Raw genomic sequence first — 16,015 nt, forward strand, 5'->3', positions numbered from 1 at the left:
AGTGTCTATTTCCCACCACGGTGATCAAATGTTTTTGCAAGCTTTCCACACCAACTGGTCTCCTCCTCCCTTCCCTGCAAATGACAGAGGGCTTCAGGTCTTGAAGTCCACTTGTCAAAAACACGAAAGAAGTTTACACAAGTAACATGTACTTGACTGCACTTAGAATACTAGAGTATTCACTGAGTCAGCGCTTTACATGTTAAGCTTTATACTCTCTCATTTTTTTTTTTTAAACCAGGGGAAAGTGCTAACACAGTCCCCCACTACCACAAGTTATGCAGTTGAGTTTTCCACATTTGGGGAAATCACAGGGGTCAGCACATCCAAAGTGCAATAGATAAACCTCACCCTGGGAAAACCACCTTCGTGATCAGGTGTCTCTCCTGCCAGGTAAGTTTTTAAGCTTTATATTCTAATTTTGAAGAAAAGATTTGTTTTCACTACTTAAGGAATCACAAGCATTAAAAAAACAGGCAGTTCCTTTTGAGTAGAAGATCCCTCAAAATTACATAAGGACCCGATACGGACTTGAGTCAGTCACTTTGAGAAAGGGGTCAAAAGGGACAAGGAGTTGTCTCTCCCTCACCTCCCCATATGTCTACCTGCCCCTGCCCCTACCCCTGCAAGAGCAGGTCCTCCACTCCTCAGTGAGGAAGACCTCGCCTCAAAAAGCTGCTTGTGATGTTTGTCAGCTCTGTGGGGTTCAGAGAGGGCTCTGTCCTACTGCCAGCAACTTCATCCGGGACTGGAACATTCCTTCAGTCCATCCACTCCCTATCTCAGCACAAGTCAGTCTGCCTATCAGCCTTCCCAGCTGCCCTTAATCCAGTCGCCACCTTCCAATTCCTTTGGTCCAAGATGCAGAAATACCTATTTTACGTTTTTTTGTGTTTTAGTCACTCTTTAATAATTTAACACTAACCCTCTTTATGCGACCTCTATGCTACCTTTAATTATGAAATTTTTGATAAATGTGGTACTGGAACACTTCTCTAATGTTATTATAAGGTCACAAAAAACTCTCCTACTATTTGCATATAAAAAACAAAGAAAAGTCTCATTCATATAAAATAGAGGAGAAAAGCCTAGAAAAGGCATGAAGAAGAATCTGCTCTTTATGAAAAAACTAGCCTTAAAAAAACCCAACAAGACTATAGATGCTGGAGAGGATGTGGAGAAACGGGAACCCTCCTGCACTGTTGGTGGAAATGCAAACTGGTGCAGCCACTCTGGAAAGCAGTGTGGAGGTTCCTCAGAAAATTAAAAATAGACCTACCCTATGACCCAGCAATAGCACTGCTAGGAATTTACCCAAGGGATACAGGAGTACTGATGCATAGGGGCACTTGTACCCCAATGTTTATAGCAGCACTCTCAACAATAGCCAAATTATAGAAAGAGCCTAAATGTCCATCAACTGATGAATGGATAAAGAAATTGTGGTTTATATACACAATGGAGTACTACATGGCAATGAGAAAGAACGAAATATGGCCCTTTGTAGCAACGTGGATGGAACTGGAGAGTGTGATGCTAAGTGAAATAAGCCATACAGAGAAAGACAGATACCATATGTTTTCACTCTTATGTGGATCCTGAGAAACTTAACAGAAACCCATGGGGGAGGGGAAGGAAAAAAAAAAAAAAGAGGTTAGAGTGGGAGAGAGCCAAAGCATAAGAGACTCTTAAAAACTGAGAACGAACTGAGGGTTGATGGGGGGTGGGAGGGAGTGGAGGGTGGGTGATGGGTATTGAGGAGGGCACCTTTTGGGATGAGCACTGGGTGTTGTATGGAAACCAATTTGACAATAAATTTCATATATTGGAAAAAAAAAAACCAACAAACTAGCCTTCCTACAGAAAAAAGAATTTTTCAAGTATCTTAACTTTACTTCTTTCTCTCCAACAGCTCAAAGTATTTTTATGTTTTTCAGTAGAAGAGGAAGGTATTACTCTTTCATTAAATAAAGCAACTGAAGCCCTCAGAGGACAAAAATGCTTGTGGCCAATTACACTCTTTTCACCCACTCATTTAAAAAATTTTTCACTCATTTAAAAAAAAAAAAAAAAAGACTGGTTCATCTTCCCTCTCTTACCTGATACAACCTCTGATGTTGAGGGTTTGGGATTTTGGTGGTTGGAAACAAGTCTTCAATGGTGTCTTCCTTTTCATCTTTCTTTACCAAGCTCATGGAGTCAATCAAAGCATCAACAGCACTCAACTGAGCCTCTAAAACAAGGATAAACAGAGCAGTGCCAAGGAAAAAGATTACATCCACTGTTCTACACTAAAACAAACGCTTTCCATTCACAGATACAGAAATACTGGCAAGTTACACAGTCCAGACCTGGCCAAAATAGTCTCTAGTCATGCAAGTCATTTAACTAAACTGAGTCTTGGTTTTCTCTTTTGTAAAAAGAGCTATTTAGAGTAGCTGGTCTCTTAGGTCCTATCTAGCTATACCATTTGGTCAACTTTCACAGTGTAATACCATATCGAAAGCAAAAGTTTGTTCCAAAGGAAGCACCACAGCCATACAAAACCCATCTTCCATACGGTGACTCAAAATATTCAGTATTCAATGAGTTAGTATGTTCAAAAAATTAGTAATTATCTGAAGGAGAAAAACATGGAAAAGAAAATACCTTTGGTGAGAAGGCATAAGCTTTACCAGGATTTCCTAGAACTTGTATCAGACTGACATGATAGGAAGACAGAAAAACCCAAAGGGAAGACACTGGCAGACCAGAGGGAGTAGACTCCTTCTCAATCTCCACAAGTCAGAATGAGCTCTCTCCTCTCCCAAACCATATGGCCTGTATGCACACCTGTGCACACGTCTTACCCCACTCTATCCAAACTGTAAGACCCTTGAGAGCAGAAACACGACAACTTCTTCATTACCTCCCTCCCAATACCTAACAGAAAGCAACTGCTCTTAAATAAAAATCTACCGACTCAACAAAAATGGCACAGTCCAAAGCAACGTGGATGAAAGGCAACACTCTCCAAAACGCTTCTACCTAAACTACCGTGTGTAACTTCCATTCTGCTGATTCACACAGCAGCTCAGCTGTTAAAAGCTGAAGTGCTATTTTTGGACCATTCACAGCCAGTCGGCAAAAGGTGGAAGAGAATAAGCAGCTCCTAAAAAGCCTACTAGGCTTCTATTCTTCACCTTCTCAAGTATCCCTTTTACTACAAAAAGAAAGAGCTTATAGATATTTATCACGATACATTTCTATCTCAGTTTCAGACTTTCCAGGGGGAGCTTTCAGACCTTACCACCTGGCACCACCTTAAGCTGACACAGCCATCACCACCTTAAGCTGACCACTGCAGGGTCCACTGGCAATAGGGAGGAGGTTGCACCTGTGTGTGGGAACGTTCAGTGGCTGTTACTTGCTACTTCGAGCTACTATCAAGACCTCTACATAACTGGAATTGCATCTACATAAACATCTACTTGGGACACGTGCCAAACAGGTTTAATGATCCATTTTGCAATGGAGAAAATGCAAATAATAATACACAAACACAAAGGAAATAAAGCAAGGCAGAAAGATACTGAATATTTTAGATCCTGAGTAAATGGTTTATATGTCTATATGATAATTTTTCAACAAAGCTCTCTTTTTTAAATGTCTATGCATTTAACATTTGAAATTATCAAGATGTAGAGAAATGATACAGTAAACCCAGTGCAGGCTTCTATACATTCAAGTCCATGCCTGGCTCCGCCATGATGCACAGGGACTCATTTCTAGAAGGTAAAGACACAGTGCTAGGCCCCCTTTGGTTCGTGGCTTTTCTACTGCACACAGCTCCTAACAGATCTAACCAAAAAACAGAAAGAACTCACTTCTGAGACTCATCTCACAACCCCCTAAACCTACAATGACACACAGATTTAAACTTTCAAACTAAAACATCTACTCATTTTTTTGTGTTCTTTTTGGTACATTCATCACATTTGGCCCACTATGATATCTTACACAACTGCCTTAAACTGTGAGCTCTCTCAAAGACAGTATCTGTGAGCATCATTCTGTGTGGCACCCTGACATTTGTAGCCAGGTGCTTAATAAAGTCCTTTTCTCATCAAGCCCAAAGTTAACTCTTAGAAACAAGGAACAAGGAGACTAGAACTGTTACTGTAAACTACAAAGAAAAGGCAAAGAGAAAAGTTAATCTCCAGCACTGTTACTTTTCAGTTCAAAGACAGTTGCATCATATTTTATGTAGGACACTGAAGTCACAGCTTTGACACTATACATCAGTTCACTTCAGCAGAGGGCAAACTGGTTCACAACCAGAGAATGTACATCCATTTCCCACAAGTTGCTCCCTAGATACAAACTCTAAGTCAGAAATGGGAAACCAGACAGTGTTTGGAGAGTCCAGGGCAAACCTACCCCTACTTTCATCATGCCCCACTTTCATCATCACTGTGTATGAGCGTGACTGGAATCCAAGCAATGCCACTCTGTGAAATCCCCTGGTCCCAACCATGACTGCAGACAGGTGATTTCCCAAGAACAGTCTGTGTTTAGAGGCAATTAATGAGCAAAATGGAAATAAACTCACCTGTGGGAGTGCATTTCTTACTATTTTTCAAGGATGAAAACATGTATTGTCGCAAGTCTTCCATAAAAGGCAGCTGCACGTACATTAAACACTAATGAGAAAGAAAGGAAGTAAAAGCAGAAACAACCAAATTAATGGAAAAAATATAAAGCTGGTCTCAAACACCATGAAGGTGGCACAACTGAAGTATTTCAAAAGTCAGACAACTCAAGTCTGGTACATGGTAAGTAAAGTGTTTTGATTTGTTATCAGTTGTACACAACTGTAAGTTAACAGCACAAAGAATATCAAACATAAGAGAAATACTTAAAAGAAAGACTATCAAAGAATATCTGCAAAATGCATGACCAATACAACAAATCAGAAGGGTGTGGTGTCTAGAAGGTTGAGCGTGAACTCATGACTTTTGCCTTCTCTTTTCCAGTTTCTCTTTTCTACCCCAGAAAAGTTCTCTGAGAAACAGTATGTGGTAAAGAATCTGGGCCTATATTTTGAACAGAAGAACCCTAAATAAACGGAATTTTTCTCTTCCAATTTTTATTTAAATTCTAGTTGGTTAACATACAGGGCAATACTGGTTTTGGGAGTAGAATTCAGCAATCCATCACTTATCATACAACAACCACATCACAACAAGTGCCCTCCTCAGTACAGACGCTCCCTTCCCCACCTCCCTCTGTCAAGCCTGTTTGTTCTCTAAGAGTCTGAACTGAGTTTTTCAAGGATCACAACAAAATCATATCCTCGACCTTTATTCATAGTCTTCATTTGTAAAAATGAGGGTACTCTCTCTCCCCATTAGGTTCTGAAAAATCAAGAAGGGTAAGAACCGAGAGGTCACTGGATTGGGCAAGCAGAAGGTTTATTGTTAACTTTCATCGATTTGATTTAATCATAAGTTCCTTACCTACTTTTACAATTTATGTTTTTTCACTGCAACTGAAGGTGTGGTTCACACACTAACAGCATCAGCATTACTTGGGAATTTGTGAGAAACGCACAGTCTCAAGCACCTCCCCAGACCTACACTATCAGATCACCAAGTAATTCCCATGCACAGTAATAGCTGAGAAGCACTGTTTGGAATAAAGGAACTGAGGGAAAATAATTAACTTGAAAGACCTGTGGGTTGTACCTCATAGGCATCCTTGATATAAGGAAAAGCCATGCCAACTTGAGGATTAGTTCTTCCGGCATAAGCATATCGAACCACAGCCACCATGTCTAATTCATCCAAAGCATGAATCAGGGAGGAAAGTGCCACTGCTGCTGCCTAGGGAGAAAGACACTGCGTTAACCAAGCCAACGTGTGTGTACTTTCCCAACAGAACTCAATCCAGCTGACCCTTGAACATGTGGGCAGGAATGCACGAGTCCACTTATATGCTGACTTTTTTTTTAATGTTTATTTTTGAGACAGAGAGAGAGAGAGAGAGACAGCACAAGCAGAGGAGGGGCAGAGAGAGAGGGAGACACAGAATCAGAAGCAGGCTCCAGGCTCTGAGCTGTTAGCACAGAGCTCTACGTGGGGTTTGAACCCACAAACTGTGAGATCATGACCTGAGATGAAGTCAAACGTTCAACTGACTGAGCCACCCAGGCGTCCCTGCGCAGATTTTTATAGCATAGTACTGTAAATGCATTTTCTTTTCCTTATGATTTTCCTAATAACATTTTCTTTTCCCTAGCTCACTTCACTGTAATACACCATATAATACACATAGCATATAAAATACATATTAACTGCTGTTATTGGTAAGACTTTCGGTAGACAGTAGGCTATTAGTAGTTAAGTTTTCAGGTAGTCAAAAGTTACACTGGATTTTTGACTGCATGGGGTACCAGCACCCTAACTCTCCACTCTTCTCCAGTGTCCAAAGTTCAACTGTACTTGGAAGATTGCTATCCACTTAAGAAAAAGAAATTCCTGGGGCGTCTGGGTGGCTCAGTAGGTTGAGCGTCCAACTTTGGCTCAGGTCATGATCTTGCGGTTTGTAACTTTGAGCCCCGCGTCGGGCTCTGTACTAAGAGCTCAGAGCCTGGAGCCTGCTTTGGATTCTGTGTCTCCTTCTCTCTCTCTCTGCCCCTCCCCCATTCATGTTCCATCTCTCTCTGTCTCAAAAAAATAAACATAAAAAAAAAAAAAAAGAGGGGTGCTTGGGTGGCTCAGTCAGTTAAGCACCTGACTTCAGCTCAGGTCATGATCTCGCGGTCCATAAGTTTGAGCCCCGCATCGGGCTCTGTGCTGACAGCTCAGAGCCTGGAGCCTGCTTCGGATTCTGTCTCTCCCTCTCTCTCTGCCCCTCCCCCGCTCATGCTCTGTCTCTCTCTGTCAAAGATAAATACACATTAAAAAAAATTAAAAAAAAAAAGAAAGTCCTTTTGTCTTTAAATTATACATTGTTTCCACCATGCTTACAACCTATATTATTAGCTGGCAGATAGCACACCTTTATTAGCAATGTTACTAAAAATGAAATTATTTGTTGGCAGTTACAGATTATCCAATTCAGCAAACTTCTGAGCTCTAATGCTGTAACGTTTTTATTTAGAATTTGAGTTTTGATTAAGTTTTGTGCTTATAAAAATTTACTCTGGGACCCTATAGCTGATAACTAGATCAAACATATAGACTGAACAGAAAACATACAGAGTATTTTTAGTGTTTCTAAAGCCTGAGTGGGAACTACTATTATTATAATTTGGACCTGATAATATGATAGAAAACATTAACCTCTTTTTTCTGCATCTTCTTCATGCCAGAAATTAAAAAGGTTCTGTTAACTCTTCTCAGTTGTTACCAGAATGAACATATTTAAAACAGTGGTCCTAGAATACCATTTGTGCCTGGCTCACATTGCTTTTGAGTCTCTTCAATATATATTGATCATGTATTGATTTACCCTTAATTTTTTTTCATAGTTTGGTCAGATAAATTCAGATGTATATAACAGAATACCTTTTCTTGACTGAACTACGCTATGATGTCCACAGGAATAGGCAGTAAAGAAAAATAAAGAACTATACTAGGTCTAAAAAAAAAAGACTGTTATCCACTTTATTCCTATTTCAGATTTTTTAATTTAATGTTTTTTTTTCAAGAGAGAGCAAGGGGGGGGAAGGGGGAAAGGAAGAGGGAGGGGGAGGGGAGAGAGGGAGGAAGGGGGAGGGGGAGGGAAAGGGAGGGAGGGGGGAGAGAGAGAGAGAAAGAGAGAGAGCGTGAGCCAGTTTCAAGCAGGCTCAAGTAGGCTCCATGTCCAGCACAACCCTGGGATCACGACCTGAGACGAAATCAAGAGTCTGACGCTTAACTTGACTGAGCCACCCAGGTGTCCCCAGATTTTTTTAAGCGCCCCTGTACCCACTTCAAGGCCACACTGTACACATCTGATTTGGTCAGACATATTGTAACCTCTTCTGAAACTTCATTATGTGGATCCTCCCTTATTGTATCTTATCTTCATCTTCCTTCTTCTCTGAATTCATACCCTTATCCTCCAAATAAACTCCCCTCTCAGCCTTCCTAAACAAAATATTTCTTTTTCTCCCCCTCTCTCCATAAATTACTATCTAGATCGTTCCCTTCACCTCTAAATGTCATGAAATAATAGTCTTGGTGTTTTCGCTGCTTACAACACAATTATTCTTCCATCTAATCCAGCTACTAACCTCACCTTCCTTACTGAAATTATTCTCCAAAGTCACCCATGACCTTCTAATTGTCAATCCTTTGTTCCCATTCTATTTGACCTTTCAGGAGCACTTAACCATCCCCTTTTCTCTGTACTTTCTCCTTCTTTGGCTTCAGAAACAGTACTCTTCTCTGTGGGTCATTCCTCCCCTAACTCTTCAGTTCTTCCACTAATCGTGAAATTCTGTTCTTGGCTTTTCTCTCCTTCTCTCACTCTGAAACTCTACCTGGGGATTATTTTATCCAGTCCCATGAGTTGATGAATCAGAATCTGTATATTCAGCTTTAAAACTGAATCCAGACTTTAAAATCCAGGCTTCTATTGCCTACTAGCCGATAGATAGCTCATACGGTTAGACCACAGGTATTGCAAACTGTTCATGACCAACAATGAACTACTATCTTTCCCCCATTCTCCTCCAGTGCTCCCTACTTCACAAGCTCCATCTCCCAATCAACCAAACAAGAAGCCTCAAAGTTTTTAGTAATACCACCTGACTCATCTCTCACCTTCACATGTTCATCAAACTCAGCCAATTCTACTTCTGCACTGTCTCTCAAATCTACCTTCTTTTCCATCGCTGCCTCTCCAGTTCAGAGCTGATCATGTCAGTCCCTTCCCTAAGAATCTCCAAAGGTCCCACTCCTCTAGCCTCGGGGGTCTGTCCATTACCCCTGGACTAGTCTTGCACTTTCTGTCCTCTGTGGCTTTCTGTTCTTATAGTTTCCTCCTAGCTAGAATGCCCTCTCCACATCTGTCTCCTGAGCTCCTAACCGATTTTCACGGCCCAGTAACGTGACACCCTCTCCATTTTAGATTTGCTTCACTCTCCCTCTCCATAACTCCCAAACACATTGTCTGTACTTTTCTCAATGTTAAAGTTAACCTTTATCAAAGTTAGCTATGTAGATTTTCATTTCCTCCACTAAAAACCTGTAACCTCAATACCTTTTCATCAAAATCCTCTATAGGTTTCGTGACAGATTCATTACCTTTTTAGTTCAATTCAAGGAATATTTACTTAGTGCCTACTCTTTGCTACACAATGTCTTAGGTCCTGTAAAAAAAACAAGGATGAGTCCCTGATCTCACTGAGCTAATACATTCTTTACTAACAGGAAGTGACATACGTACCAAATACAGAACTTGTATAGTCTAATAAGTCCCAATAGACCGGTAAACACAATGGGAGTCTGAGGAAGAGATTACTTCTAATTTGTTTGCAAATTTCTATCTGGGTGTCTTTGACAGAACCAACTGGGATACTGAAGGAAGGATGGGGTCAGGGATGACTGTGACATTGTAAACACAATGCTACACCTGTGGGAAACTCAACTAAAGCTCCATTTCCTTCTCTTCCTCTTCCCTTTCTCCTCCACACACAGTACAAATCACGTACAAGTGTAGATTCTCCATACACAAAAATAATTATATGTTCATGACCAGAGAAAACATATTTTTAAAAGGAATTGTTCACGGAATCATAGAATATTTGAGTTGGAAAACAACAGCATTCATCTAGTTTAACAACCCACATGCTGACAAAACTCCCTCCCCAAAATCTGGCTGGTGGAAATAAAGACTCTGCTGGGAAACATTCAGGAATGGAGATCCAACCATCTCACAAGAAACCAATCTACTTGGAGGTAGTAATCCTTGTTGACAAAGTGATTCTTCATTTTGAACAAAACCACCACTTGTTGGCAGGAAACCTAGTTTATTTTCCATTCCACATAACAACCCTCTAATGCATGGAAGAAGGCTCTCATGTCTGTCATCCCTCCTACTTCCCTACCCACCTATGGAAGTTTTTTCCATACAACCTTTTATTGGAAGTCATCATGACATAATTGTATGTCCCTTCCTCCTCTGCTTATCTCAGAAGCTCCAATTAGTTAATACTCTTCTTTGACTAGGACATCAAGAACTTACACCACAGAGTGGCCCTTTGCCATTAGAAGAGGATTTTTTTTTCCTTTGAGTGACTCAAAGTAACCCAAGGATATGGGGTCTGTGTGAGGTTGGACTGGAATTATACATGACACAAGGCTGCCCTCAGCTAGCAAGTCAAGATAATCACGTAGACCGTACCACAAAGCTGTTGTCAATAGTCTTCACTGCATACTGGCAATCACATGAAGTGATCAGAATTTTGTCTGTGTGAAGGGATGCTCAGTTGGAGTTAAAATTCAGAAGTTAAAAATGCTGTTAAGCTATGACAACAATGTATACTAGACACACATAATTCCCAAGAGGATTTGATTCAGGAAAAACCCATAAACTTGGATTCTCAAGTAAACCAGAATTGACATATGCCTACTGTGCTCTAACGACAAACCCATTCAGTGCTGATGGGAAAGCAAGCAACTCTCCTAACTGAACTGTTCTGAGAATGGCATGCCTACTTACCAGGTCAACAGCCAGGTAACCCTCAGAAGCGAGGAGGACGCAGAAAAGGGCCCAAGAGGCTAGATCAAGTACTTATACCACTGCCCTCCCCATACCCCAAACAAGCCTTGTACATCCGGATGACTAACATCAAATGCAAATACTTCTGGAACTCCAATACCTGTTTAAGTAGCCTTAAATGGACACTAGACTGCAATATTCCAGTCAAGATCACACCTCCAAATGACACGTTCCAACCTGGAGGCTGAGTAGAAACCATTTACAGAGAGGGCAGAGGTGACAGTAGGATGCAAGAGTCATGAGTTGTTAGCCAGGCACAGACCAGCTTGAAAACAGAATCTCTTGGAGAGGTGGGAAAAGAGCACAGAGAAAGAGCAAAGGGTGCACAGATGAATTTCTCAGAGAGGGAGATGGTCCAGTGAATCACGAAAGCTCAGCTCCAGAATGCTAAAGCCAGCGCTAAATGTCCAGTGTATAGGACAATGAAAATGGCAACCTGACCCCAAGCCTCCTGAACATCTGACCATGAGACTCCCATACCTAAATGCATTTTTTCAAATGTTTTTGTTCTTAATACTCACCTGGTCTCCAACTGAAGGACTATGTTCTCAGGCCTTGTGCTCATGCTATGACAAATTCATTTATCACGTCTCCATTTTCAGAGTTAAAGGTCAGTGAACTTTCCCACTGCTGTTGCAAGAATTAACGTCATTTTAAACCACAAATAGCCCCACACAACTCACTTAAAATGACAATTCAATTCTGTGGCACTACCTCAAAGGCTTACTGTCAACTTACCTCATCATCTTTTGCTGCAAAGACCTTTAGGATTTGATTTCCCACAAAATATCTTCTGTGGACCTACAAGAATTAAGTAAGGAAAACAACTGGTTTTGATCCAAAGTAAGTAACACGTATAGCCATAATGCCACAGTTATTAAGAAATTCTATTCTAAGTGCTCTTAGTAAAAAACATTCACAGGGGCTAGAACAAACTTATTGCTTGAGGTCCAATTCAACACAATAAATATGTGAATTCTAAGCATATGTCAAACACTGTTCTGAGCACTGTGAACACAGTACTGATCAGGATGTAGTCTTGTCTGAAGGAGCTCAGACAAATGTGAAATTAACTGCAATGCAGTGCTATGCTCCAGCACTACACAAGCACAAGAATACAGTATTATAACTCAGGGCCACAAAGGCACATGAACGGAGCATCTAACTTGGTCATGAAGGGTCAGAGCAGACTTCTGCAAATGGTGACACTGAGGTCAGGACTTAAAGGATGCGCAGGAACTCAGAGAAAAATCTAGCACAAGCATCTTGGGCAGGGATACTAGTGTGAATAAGTCTGGAATGACATAAAAATGTAACACATTTGAGGAACTGCCTCTGTAGGGCAGTGCCCCGGTGCAAGGAGAGAGGTGAAAGATTACATTAGCAAGATTAGGAAAGATCAGAGAAGTCTCTTATTTGCAGAGTTAAGTGGTTTAGACTTCATCCCAAGAACAATGATGAGGCACCTGATAAACTGCAAAGAGACCAGAGTGAAGAACTAGTTAGAGAGGCAGGAGCTGCACTGGGAAGGGAAACTAGTGAAACCAAAAATAAGTACTGCATGTCCTTCTGTCCCCCTTTAAGTTCAATTACTTCTCTGGCAGAGTATCAGATGGGTCAAAGCAGCTGTACCCATACCTGATTAGGAAACAAATACTGAAGAGTGCCTACTATCGTAACCAACCGCTTGTATCTACTGACCAAGATCAGTTTCTCTCTCCTCTATGTAATCTCGAGCCTGGAGCTTATCTGTAAGAACGTGCCCTGTGCCATACAAGGCAGTGCTTCTCAAATGTTCTTCTGCCCTCCTGCCTCTGAAGCCAAGAACCTGAATGCTTTTACAATAACAGCAGCTCGAGAAGATGGAGTCTCAAAGGTGTGAGGGTTTTGCCCACAGAATTCAAACACCCTCCATCTCTGCTTCTAGTCTCCATTTGAAAACCATTATTTAAAGAAATAAAGGAATAATCCTATCTTAAAACTAAAAAGTTTGCTACGTTCATATAGATTTGCCCTCCTATTAGAATCTGTAATAGGGGCGCCTGGGTGGCTTAGTTGGTTAAGCATCCAACTCTCGTTTTTGGCTCAGTTCATGATCTCATGGTTCATGAGTTCAAGCCCCATGTAGGGCTCTGTGCTGACAACATGGAGCCTGCTTAGGAGTCTCTCCTTCTGTCCCTCTCTGCCCCTTCCCTGCTTGCTCACTCTCTTTCTCTCAAAGTAAATAAACTTTAAAAAAAATATCTGTAATGCTTCTTGATTAAAGAACAGTTAATGATATCTTTTCCTAAGGCACTTAAATGACTTCTCAAAGGACAATCAGACATGTGGGGGAAGTTCTCATTAAATTCTTACCCATTAAAGGGGCGCCTGGGTGGCTCAGTCGGTTGAGCGAACGACTTCGGCTCAGATCACGATCTCGTGGTCCATGAGTCCGGGCCCCACGTCGGGCTCTGTGCTGACAGCTCAGAGCCTGGAGCCTGTTTCAGATTCTGTGTCTCCCTCTCTCTGACCCTCCCCCGTTCATGCTCTGTCTCTCTCTGTCTCAAAAATAAATAAACGTTAAAAAAAAAAAATTTTTTTTTAAATAAAAAAAAAATTCTTACCCATTATATAGATACCCAGAACACTGACAATGTGGGGGAAGATAAATTGAAAATTTAAGAGAACAGTAATTTGCAGGGCACCTGGGTGGCTCAGTCAGTTAAGTACCCAACTCTTGATTTTGGCTCAGGTCATGATCTCCAGGTTGTGAGATTGAGCCCTGCATCAGGCTCTGCACTGATAGCAAGGAGCCTGCTTGGGATTCTCTCTCTCTCCCTCACTCTCTGCCTCTCCCCTACTCTCTCAAAATAAATAAATAAACTTTAAAAAAAAAAGAGAGAAGAGTTAATTTGCAACTTCACAATTGCAAAGAAAAAAAAGAACACCAAAAAATGCCAAGGCCAAAAACTTATTTTATATAATTAAAATGTTCACCTCAATTCAATCCAGAAACATTAGTTTCCCTTATGTTAAGGGAATATGGAAAAATACGCGATCTTATTAAAAATAATTATTAGTCTGTTAAAAGGTACATACTTAGTTGCTATGGAAAACACCTTGTTCTTTTTTTTTTTTTAATGTTTTAATGTTTATTATTTATTTTTGAGAGACAGACACAGAGCATGAACAAGGGAGGGGCAGAGAGAGAGGGAGACACAGAATCTGAAGCAGGCTCCAAGCTGTCAGCACAGAGCCCGATGTGGGGCTCGAACTCACGAACTGTGAGATCATGACCTTAGCTGAAGTCAGATGCTTAACCAACTGAGCTACTCAGGTGCCCCAAAACATCTTGCTCTTAACAGGGTGTGTATGCATTTGTTAAGATAATAGATGAAAGCAGGGATGAAAAATATTCAAAAAATCAGCTTGTCCATCTGGTGGTGGTCAGATTACGACTGACTAATGACATAGGCTCTGAAGTCAGAGAGACCTCATTCAAAACCAGTTTCTACCACCTTCCAGCTGTGACCTTGGGCCAATTACATACTCAATTTTCAAATGTATAAAATATATTATCCTGACACCTATCTAGGAGGGTTGTACTAAGAATTAAATGGGAATTTACATAAAATACATAGTATATTGAATGGAATATTATAACCACTCAAATAAATGGTGGCTATTATGATTATCTTCAATGTACCATTTGAGATTGTACTTAAGATAGAAATAATTTAGGGCTTAAAAACAACACAACTTTGATTTAGAGGACATGCCATGACTTAAAATTTTAAGGTAGTAAGTAAGTCTTTTAAAATGGAAAAATGTACTTTTTGTTTAGCCCACTCTTTTTCGCTTTGTCATTTAACTAAATACGCCTCCCAGTCCCACCTTGGCCCAGGTGACTTCAATTTCTTGGGTCATGAATATCGGGTTGGTGTTCTGGATAGGTCTTTTCTAGCTACCTAGAATCAGGCAGACCCACTTCCCAACAAGCCAGTTTTTACACACAGATCTGAAGGAAGGTTCCACTTCATGGAAAGACTTCGAGGCACTGCCATTAACAACCATAAATTTTAAGCTTGTAGAGCCCCCAAAGTGAATGCTTTTATTTTTAAGAAATGCATATTTAGTGTAATTTGTTAGAGAATTGTTCGTTAGAAACTCTCAACTTCCAAAAGGTATTTATTTTCACCATGAAAATCTTATCAACTTTCAGTAAGTACTCCCAATTTTCAACTTATGAAGTTTAAAAACGTATCCAACAGTTTGGGTATATCATGAAAAACATCTCTCCACCCTCGCTGAATTATTCTAACACTCAGGGACTCAGAGTACTCAGAGACTCTATCCCAGGGCAACATGAAAAAGCTCAAATCCAGTACACTGGGTAATATTTATTTCCATTACAATTCTCACTTGAGTTTTTTGGTTTTTTTGTTGTTTTTTTTAATTTTTAATGTTTATTTTTGAGAGACAGAGACATGGCACGAGTGGGGGAGGGGCAGAGAGAGAGAGAGGGAGATACAGAATCTGAAGCAGGTTCCAGGCTCTGAGCTGTCTGCACAGAGCCCGACGCGGGGCTCGAACTCACGAGCTGTGAGATATGACTTGAGCCGAAGTCGGACGCTCAGCCGACTGAGCCACCCAGGCGCCCCTCACTTGAGTTTTTCTAGAACCAACAAGCATCGTTTTATCCCCACAGAGCTTAAAAGGCACACTGTAAGACACACTTCTTCATTTTCTCTGGTTGCCGACCTTAAGAACATTTAAGCTAAGAAATCCAGGAACCTTTAAAAACCCTTTCTAGGACAGTATATGCTATCACATGGCCCTCAGTGGATTACTGCATTTCCCCCTGTGTGTTCTGAGTATCTCTGCACCGTGGTCTAAAGAACATATGACTGAAGGACGGATTTCAGATCCTACACCTCTTTGCTGGATGTTGACAAGGGCGACTGGCATAAAGTAATGATACGTTAAGAGGCCCGGGGTCATCCAAAACCCGAGTAGACCTTCACTGCTCTAAAATACTCTATTATAAGTCAGTTTAGAGAAAGCAACACAATAGCAAAGAACTATGATGATTCTTTAAAGCTACTGTGAGCTATGATCCACAGCAAAGCTAAGAAGTGACTTTTAATGGAACCTACTCTGATTCATCCGAAGATTTCTCAACTTTTCTATATCTTGGTTCCTCTACTCAAAAATTGCAGATAGTTAACACTAATCCCCAGATTACATTGCAAAAACCTAAAAGTGAAATGAATACACATTG

The 16,015-nt window shown here is 40.8% G+C and overlaps 1 protein-coding gene and 1 non-coding gene across 2 annotated transcripts in view; both read right to left on the bottom strand.

Annotated features, from left to right (window-relative positions):
* XRCC5 (X-ray repair cross complementing 5) overlaps nucleotides 1–16,015 on the bottom strand; it is a 91,503-nt gene that overhangs the window by 54,762 nt on the left and 20,726 nt on the right. The window contains exons 10-13 of the mRNA XM_047083864.1: nucleotides 11,491–11,553; nucleotides 5,727–5,864; nucleotides 4,592–4,682; nucleotides 2,100–2,233 (exon numbers count right to left, since the gene is read on the bottom strand). Coding sequence (XP_046939820.1) covers nucleotides 2,100–2,233; nucleotides 4,592–4,682; nucleotides 5,727–5,864; nucleotides 11,491–11,553 — 426 coding nt within the window. The remainder of the gene's footprint in view (nucleotides 1–2,099; nucleotides 2,234–4,591; nucleotides 4,683–5,726; nucleotides 5,865–11,490; nucleotides 11,554–16,015) is intronic.
* Nucleotides 239–401, bottom strand: LOC124516869 (U1 spliceosomal RNA). The gene has a single exon (XR_006963255.1). It is a non-coding gene; the product is annotated as a U1 spliceosomal RNA (small nuclear RNA).

This window comes from Lynx rufus, unplaced genomic scaffold (assembly GCF_022079265.1).
Source record: "Lynx rufus isolate CCGP_SWC_20201006 ecotype Redwood Valley unplaced genomic scaffold, mLynRuf1.p SCAF_2, whole genome shotgun sequence".
Taxonomy (NCBI): Eukaryota; Metazoa; Chordata; class Mammalia; order Carnivora; family Felidae; genus Lynx; species Lynx rufus.